General features: G+C 41.4%; 2 protein-coding genes across 2 annotated transcripts; both read right to left on the bottom strand.

The window, feature by feature from the left end:
* Window positions 1–128: 128 nt before the first annotated feature.
* On the bottom strand, window positions 129–554 carry LOC105442203. Its single transcript, XM_011674111.2, has one exon. It carries the CDS (start codon window positions 552–554, stop codon window positions 129–131), a length of 426 nt encoding a protein of 141 aa, XP_011672413.2.
* A 2,075-nt stretch (window positions 555–2,629) lies between these two features.
* On the bottom strand, window positions 2,630–5,862 carry LOC115928534 (chymotrypsin-like elastase family member 2A). The gene is made up of 3 exons (XM_030995829.1): window positions 5,606–5,862; window positions 4,049–4,320; window positions 2,630–2,649 (listed from the first exon to the last, which is right to left on the bottom strand). The coding sequence occupies exons 1-3, from the start codon at window positions 5,860–5,862 to the stop codon at window positions 2,630–2,632; spliced, it is 549 nt and encodes a 182-aa protein (XP_030851689.1).
* Window positions 5,863–8,806: the final 2,944 nt, after the last annotated feature.

Raw genomic sequence — 8,806 nt, 5'->3', positions numbered from 1 at the left:
CAGATATATATATATATATATATAATACAGTTCAACATAATATAGTTCTTTAGGTCATGAAACTTAAACATCAGATAAATAAATACGCTTTCAACTGTGATTTAAATTGTTCTGTGAATTCTAATTGTCTAAGATGAGAAGGAAGAGAGTTCCAGAGGTGCGACTTTTGTGAAGGTCCTGTCTCCATACGTCACCGTTCTTGTCATTGGCACGACTAGTCTCGTAGCCTCTGAAGACCTAAGTGACCTCACTGACTGCGTTACTGATACCATCTCAGAGAGGTACTGGGGAGCCTGACCATGCAGAAATTTGAAGGTAGTCAGGCAAATCTTGAACACGATACTCCTCTTTACCGGTAGCCAGTGCAATTGACGAAGGATATGACTTATTCGAGCATACTTCCCTGTCTTAGTAAGAACACGGGCTGCGTTGTGGTGTACTCGCTGCAAACGAGAAAAGGCTGAGGAAGGGACACCGACCAGGAGGGCGTTACAGCAGTCCAATCTGGAAGTTACCAAGGCATGGATGATCTGTTCTTTAGTCTGCTTCGACATGTATTTACGGATTCTCCTGACATTCCGAAGGTGGAAATTTGAACTTCTGCAAATGACAGAAACATGCTTTTCCATATTGAACAGATGGTCAAAGACGACTCCCAAATTCCTAGCTGAACTTGATGGAGAGATAGTATGACCACCATTGTTCAGATTTCGAGGTTAAACAATTGAGTAATTGTGACGAGATCCAAGCACCAGCATTTCAGTCTTTTCTGGATTCACTTTAAGGAAATTAGAACTCAACCATGCTTGTATGTCACTCATACATGATTCCATCTGATCGAAGTTAGCCGAAGCATCCCCTGGACGAAATGTGAGATAGAGTTGGGTGTCATCAGCGTAGAAATGAAACTAAACCTGATGGTAACAAGTGATGTATCCAAGTTGTAATATGTAGATAGTAAAGAGTAGCGGGCCTAAGACCGACCTCTGAGGTACCCCACACTTGAGAGGACAAGGTTCAGATATATTGTCACCAAAACGCACCACCTGAGATCGGCCAGAAAGGTATGATTCAATCCAACGCAAAGCTGAACCTTTTACACCAAGCCTTTCGGAAAGTCTTTTAAGTAAGACTTGATGATCGATGGTGTCGAACGCAGCGGATAAGTCCAACATTACAAGCAGCACCATTTGGTGCTTGTCGATAGCAGTGAGAATGTCGTTTGAAACTTTCAAAAGAGCACTTTCAACACTATGCCCGATCTTATACGCCGACTGCATGACTTCCATGAGGTGGTAGAATTCCATGTAGTCCACCAGCTGATGAAAACAACTCTCTCAAGAACTTTTGAAGCGAATGGCAGATTTGAAACAGGACTATAGTTAGAAAGCTGTTCAGGATCTGAGCCAACCTTTTTCAGCAGGGGAATGACCACGGCATGCTTGAAGTCATCAGGTACTTCTGAGGCCTGAAGAGATGAATTCACTATGTTCATGATACCACAAACAAAAGTTGCTGATAGTTGTTTAATGATCCATGTTAGAACAGGATCCAACTGACAAGATTTGTTTGGAGTAGTACGTATTATCCTTATAATGTCTTCAATCTCAGCAGGCTCAAATGTTGATAGTTCAGAATCACAAGCCGATGCATTTCTCAGCCCGCGGTTTTCGGGCCGCTCTTATCTACTCTCAATAGTCTCTCGTATTGACCGAATCTTATCCAAGAAGAATGCACTAAACTGATTAGCTAACTCCTCATCATCATCGTGAGAAGGAAGAGCAACAGACTTGGATGGACTCAACAGGTCATTAATCATCTGGAAGAGACGCTTGGGATCTTTTCCACACGCCGATAATTTGCTAGCTATGTATGACTACTGTGAACTTATAATCGGAAGAATTCGGACGCCTATTGAAGGGCAGGTTGATGTGCTGGCCAGAGGGCCACTTCACTTCACAGATGCTGCTCCCAAACTGTGGAATAACCTACCGATCACTTCGTAGCCACCAAACTGTCAATACCTTTAAAAATTATCTCAAAACTTTACTTTTCTGTTAACAATATAACTGTAAAGCGCATTTGAACACGTTTATAGAAAATGCTCTATATAGATACATTATAATTATTATTAATATTATTATTATTCACGGTCAAAGGGGCCAGTTGATCAAATACAATAATGGGAACCAAAAGGCTTCAGAAAGCTATAATTGGCCAGTCGCACATACATTCATTGGTTTAACCTTTAGCCGAAGTCCTCTCCATACAATCCCAAAATATTTCGAAGAATCAACTCCTCATCAATTTCAATGGCATGTAGAAAATCATTGGATTTTGTAATACGCCATTGTAATGCAAGCACATTTCCGTAGGTGGTGGACAAAGGCTTTTAAAATTGTGCCCCCCCCCCAAAAAAAAAAAAATCCAAGATCGGTTGAACTTTTTAGATCCCTTTTTTACCTCGATCGATTACACGTATGTGCCCCCCCCCCCCAAAAAAAAAAAAATAAAAAAAAAATCAAACTCTGGCTACGGGCCTGTACATAGGACCACACACATTAGTGTAGCTTTCGAAAAAGCACATTTATTCGGAACCTGGCAGTTTGATATATATTAAAGGGGTATGTTAGTCAGTGTGTCCAAATTCTGAAACAAAGACAAAAAGGATATAAAATTGAAAATAACTAAGTAAAAAAAATACCACTGCAGTCAGTGTCACAGTTATGAGGGAAACGGGAGTACAGCCCAAATAATCGGTCTAATGAAAATAAAAAATGATGGGAGAGCAGAAAAGCAACTTGGGTAAAAGGTAATGACTCAATCCTATGCCCTTATCTCCTTCCATGCTGTCGTAGTAGAGAGGTTTGATGGCTATACTGGAAATTCGAAGGTCATGGGTTTGACTCCCGGCACAGTACTGATGTCCTTTGATAAGGCATTAATGTACATCTGCCACTCCATACCCAGGATCAAATGTGGACACTGTAGGAGCACGAAGCCTGTGTGATAGTATTTCGTTATGCCCTCACGGTGACCCTGTGGTAGGAATACTCCCCAAAGATTGGAGATGCTGCATATTTTGCGTATGAATGAATTCGGTGTCCGGGATGATAATATTTTTAAAGCGCTTAGACACGGTATTTTGTTTTAAGCACTATCCATGTATAAATCTAGATTTTTCATTATATTCATTTTTAGTAATACTAGTAGAAGTGTAAGTAGTAGCAGTATTAGTAGTAGTAGTAGTAGTAGTAGTAGTAGTAGTAGAAGTAGTAGTAGAAGTAGTAGTAGCATTCTCTTTAATTCAAACCTCATAACAGTTGCCTATTGTGTCCGATACCCGCTCCCATGACACCTGTGCCCCCCCCCCACACACATGACTAAACTCAGGCTGCGCCATAGATAGCAGTTACCTGACAAGCAACAATTCCACCTGGCGCATATCTAGCACATATATCTTCTTCTGTCAGAGACCCGTTGTAAAAAAGTTCAGAATTGCACCGGTCTTGGTCAAGAAGGGTCACCACTGCTTTTTTCAAGCTCTCTGCCAACGCTGCGAAATATTAAAGTAAATCATCGTTTACATCTTCTGTAAGCAAACGAATTTCAAATCTAATTATCATTAAACGTTTGAAACCATTTAAAGAGTTATAGAAAGGTAGAGTGGATTCAGCACTGCTATTTAGCATGATTTTTCATTTGTATTCCATCCAATAAATACATTAATTAATAATAATTAGGTGAATAAGGGTATCAAGTTAGGTGGATGAAATCATATTGGATATAAGTTTTCAGATCTACGTAAAGAAGAACTACTAAAGGGCATGTTCAAAGCTTCCCTGTTTGAAAGAGGCCTTTTGGATATCACATTTCTTTCAATCAGATAACCTAGAGAATTGATTGGCTAAAGGTTTATTCATTATTGTTTGTCTGTTTAGTAGCACTGTTAGGATTTTGTTTCATTACAGAGCAGTAGAGTCGCTGCGCTATATACATTAATGTAATTATTATTATCATTATCAAATATAAGTAAAGCAGTACATACGTCGGCTATACAATGTCAATGTTTCCCATCCAGCGACTAAGCAGCGACGATAGTCCTTGAGTTCATCCGAGGATTCCGAGAGACACGCGGGTCTAACGTAATCACTGAATGTCACCGGTTCAGCAAGTCGTATCAGAGCGATGTCGTTGAAGAACCAATTGGTGTCGTACTCGGGATGGACAAAAATATCAGCCACCTCAACCGCTACCTCGTTGTCGGAGTCATCCGTCAAATGTGCGTTCCCAAAAACCACACGATCGACGTAGTATTCACTATAAATGAAAGTGGATGTGAAATCACTGATTTTTACAAGGGCGAAATATAATCATGTATATCGAAAGGACATTTTAATGGAGCTTCGTTTATTTGAGCATGATATATATTATATATTAACTGTAGTTTCATACATGTACATCATAATTTCATTATATATTACAAACATTGTATCGGCTATGTCTCACAGGGGAATTAACTAGCTCCTAATACATCGGACGTTATACCGTCATGTCAGTGTAAGTCTCTAAATTAAACATAATTTTGTAACAACACTGAAGTGCAATCCCGTCATCTGATAGTTATACTCGGAGGGGGTATAGTAACGCTGCCGTCCGTTCTTCCGTAACAAATCTGGTTCCCGATCGATAAGTTTAGTAATGTTTGACGGATTTTAATAAAATTTAATATGAAGGTACATGGTATCAAAACACAGCTTAAGTTCGAGTTCGGAGTATGTAGGTCAAAGGTCATAACTCATTAAATATGCGAATCTGATTTCCATTCGATAACTTTATTAATGTCTGACAGATTTTAAAGAAATTTGATATGAAGGTACATGGTTTCAAAACACAGCGTAAGTTATATTTCGGAGTATGTAAGTCAAATGTCATATAGCTCATTAAAAATGCGAATCTGGTTTCCGTTCGATAGCTTTAGTTATGTTTGACGGATTTTAATGAAATTTGATATGAAGGTACATGCATGAAAATACAGCCTAAGTTCGATTTCGGAGTATGTAGGTCAATGTTGAATGGTCATAACTCATTAAATATGCGAAAATACTTAATTATTATGCGAAAATGTGGTTAACTTCCTTTCTTAGTAATATAATATTATATTCTAATGGAGGTAACTTGTTCTGACATATTAGGCCATTATACCCTGCGAGTGAATGCTACGCTTTGGGTTTACTGGTTCTATTTATTTCATACATACATACATACAATTACTTTTCATATAGCGCAACGTTCAATAAAATGTTGCTTAATGCCTTTTACATGACATTGTAATTGGGTTGATCTGTTCAGAAGAACAGATATATAATTGGGTGTACAGATATTGACTACTAGTGATAGACTACTTTATATATATATTTCCCTTATTATGATTATTTAGACGAAAACTCAGTGCATACTTTGTTTAGTTATAGTACATGCACTCTTAAGGTAAACACGTTCGCTTCTATATAAATTAAACGAATTGAATATCCCTGTGAAGGTAAGGTGTCAATTTGCTTTCATTTCCACAGAGCAAATGATTTAATAGTGGCATCATACTTACACACAGTGAGCGGCGGTAAGAACCCATTGAGAGTTGATCAGGGTAGACCCACACCAATGTCCTCCAAAATCCAATCCTTCGATGCGGAGTGAACCAATCCAAGGGAATTCCCCTTGGCGTGCGTTGGTACCACCAAGAACCCTGTATTGGTCTGGTGCGTATGCAGGGCGTGTCCCGCATATGTTGGTACCCAAAAGATCTGGGGGAGGGATAAAGTCGCAAGTCAGTGGCACAACGACGGGAAAAGGAAGGGACATCCACCCAATTTGAACAGCACCCCTTTGCCTCCCCCCAAAGCAAATGAAACAAAGCAAAGCATAAATCTAAAATAAAATGAAAAGAGGAGGGAAAAGGATGCCCAAAGAAGATGATAGACCACCTTTGAATACCCTCCAATCAACCTCTCATTTGGTTGCTGATTTTCATGTTTCTCTAAAAACCCACTTGGCAGTAAGATCAGTGCCGCCATCCCCATATCATTAGCTGTACGCCACTGCCATATCTGATGAATTCAATATAAAATGCTGACATCTTTTCCTCGGTTTTATGAACTATCATTTATAAACACTTGGTGCATCTTGTCAAGTCCAATCATATTCTTAACTCGATATCATCTACATGAATATGGCTGCATGGTCTTTACCTCCCGCAGGGCCAAAACAGCTCCCATCTTCCTCCTGTTCATCGGTAAACATGGAACAGTTGACGGGCCAAGGACGGTCGAGGAGTTGCTCAAAGGATGTTTTGCAGGCATCAGTGACTGCCAAACAGTCGGAGTAGCACACCCGATGGGAGGGGCCGTTATGGGTGCATTCCGGATAGTAGACGGTGCACATGAAAGGGAACAGGTGATCATGGCACGATGATATAGCAGCTTCCTATGGTAGGTCATTAGAAAGTATAAACTTTGAGGATTTCACGTCAGGATTTTCAAAGGTATTTGCAACATAGATGTGTATGGTACATCAACAACGTCAGTGTAGCCAGCAGCTCTTGCAAGTGGTAGGGGGGACCACGCAGGCGCGGATCCAGGGAGCCGAGCGGGCCTTGCCCCCCCCCCGCAAAAAAAAGAGAGAGCGAGAGGGAGAGAGAGAAGGAAAAGAAGGGAAAGGGAAAGAGGAGGGAAAGAGAAAAGAAAGAGAAAGAAGAAAAGAAAGGGCAAGAAAAAAGGAAAAGAGGAGATAAAGGGAAGGAAAAAAGAGGAAGAAGAAAAGAAAAGAAGGGGGATATCAATTTTCCCGCCAACAAATTGTGGATCGGACGGGGGGGGGGGGGCCAAAAGGCCCTTGCCTCCCCCTCTCCCCCCCCCCCCCCCCCCCCAAAAAAAAAAGAGAGAAGAAGGAAAAGGGAATGAGGAGAGCTAAAAGGGAACAAAACAGATGAAGAAGAAAAGAAAAGGGTGAAAAGAAGGGGAGATCAGTCAACCCGCCAACAACGTGCGGATCGGAGGGCCGAAAGGCCCTTGCTTTCCCCTCCCCCACCTCAGCAAACCTAAAAGAGAGAGAAGAAAGGGAAGGGAAAGAAAGAAAAAGAGAAAGAAGAAAGGTAGGGGAAATCAGTTCCGAATTTTCCTGCCAACAACGTGTAGATGGAGGCCCAATGCACTTGCGTACTGACGCAATGCACTGGCAGTCCCCCCCTCCTTCCCCCCCCCCCCCCCCCCCCAAAAAAAAAATCAAAATCAAAATCAAAAATCAAAAATCAAACGTACTTCTAATTCGATACCGGTGTTTAAAAATGTTCCTGAAATAATTACATGACTTAATTTTCCGAGATTTTTCCTCACTTTTTCGTAAATTATACTTTTCTATGCTTTTTCAAAAAATTCCTAAATATTCAGTCAGGAAAGAAGTATGCTTATTTAGAGGCCTGAATGTCAGGGCCCGCGGAACGGCGGGACTCGGGGGCCTCGAGCCCCCCACACCCCCCCCCCCCCCACTTTAAAGAAAGAAATAATAGTGACCTGCCAGTGTTACAAAATAATGAAGTATCAAAATATGCTCATCTGACCGTGATTAAATGCCTAAAACCCCTGAGTTTCCGCAAATTAGTCTCCTGCCAGTGTCACAAATAAGGTATCAAAATATGCTTATCTGACCGTAATTTATTGCCTCAAACCCTTGAGCTTCCGGGGGTTCTGCCCCCTGGACCTCACCTATAGGGCCCTAAGGCGGGTCCTTAGATGCTCATCTGAGTTTTAGGGTCTCAGCCTCCTTGACCCCACGCCTATTAGTGACCTGCCAGTGTCATTAATAAGGTATCAAAATATGCTCATATGACCGTAATTAAATGCCCATACCCCCTGAGCTTCCGGGGGCTCTGCCCCTTGATCCCCGCCGGGCCTTTGCCCCTAGACCTCACGCCAATTTACGTTTAATACGCTCTTCCTGTTTGTAAATACTTTAGCCTCCCCCCCCCCCACCCACTTTGAAAAACGTTCAGCGGGCCCTAAGGCGGGTCCTTAGATGCTCATCTGAGTTTTAGGGTCTCAGCCTCCTTGACCCCACGCCTATTAGTGACCTGCCAGTGTCATGAATAAGGTATCAAAATATGCTCATATGACCGTAATTAAATGCCCATACCCCCTGAGCTTCCGGGGGCTCTGCCCCTTGATCCCCGCCGGGCCTTTGCCCCTAGACCCCACGCCAATGTACGTTTAATACGCTCTACCTGTTTGTAAATACTTTAGCCTCCCCCCCCCACCCACTTTGAAAAACGTTCAGCGGGGCCTGCATGAAAGAGTGGGGGTAATGCAGATGTTTTTGTCTACCCCCCCTAAACATTTAGTTTATTACGCCACTGCTGGTCACCATTACGCACTAATATTTGGCTCGCATAATTTCAAATTTGCCCCCCCCCCCTTAGAAATCCTGGATCCGCGTCTGGGACCACGTGCCGACAAATATAACATAAATTATGTATTTTTAGACAAACACTAAATATTACATTAAAAAATATCTCCAACATGTTTTCAGTCGTTACGTCTCTGAAATATACATCCTTTTGTGTGATTATCCTTACTACCAATACCATGCATATCCCCTCAAAAAGAATCACCAATACAAAAAACAAATGCGTATTAACAACTACCAAATTCATTGGTAGATATGCAGGTCAATAATCATAGTAAGGCAATGGTTTACTGAAGTTAAAACTAATTCATTAATCGTTCCTGGCATTATCTATGAAAATCATCGACAA

This window comes from Strongylocentrotus purpuratus, unplaced genomic scaffold (assembly GCF_000002235.5).
Source record: "Strongylocentrotus purpuratus isolate Spur 01 unplaced genomic scaffold, Spur_5.0 spur5_scaffold_3, whole genome shotgun sequence".
NCBI lineage: Eukaryota > Metazoa > Echinodermata > Echinoidea > Camarodonta > Strongylocentrotidae > Strongylocentrotus > Strongylocentrotus purpuratus.
The sequence above is the reverse complement of the archived record's forward strand: the minus strand, read 5'-3'. Positions and strand labels throughout refer to the sequence as shown.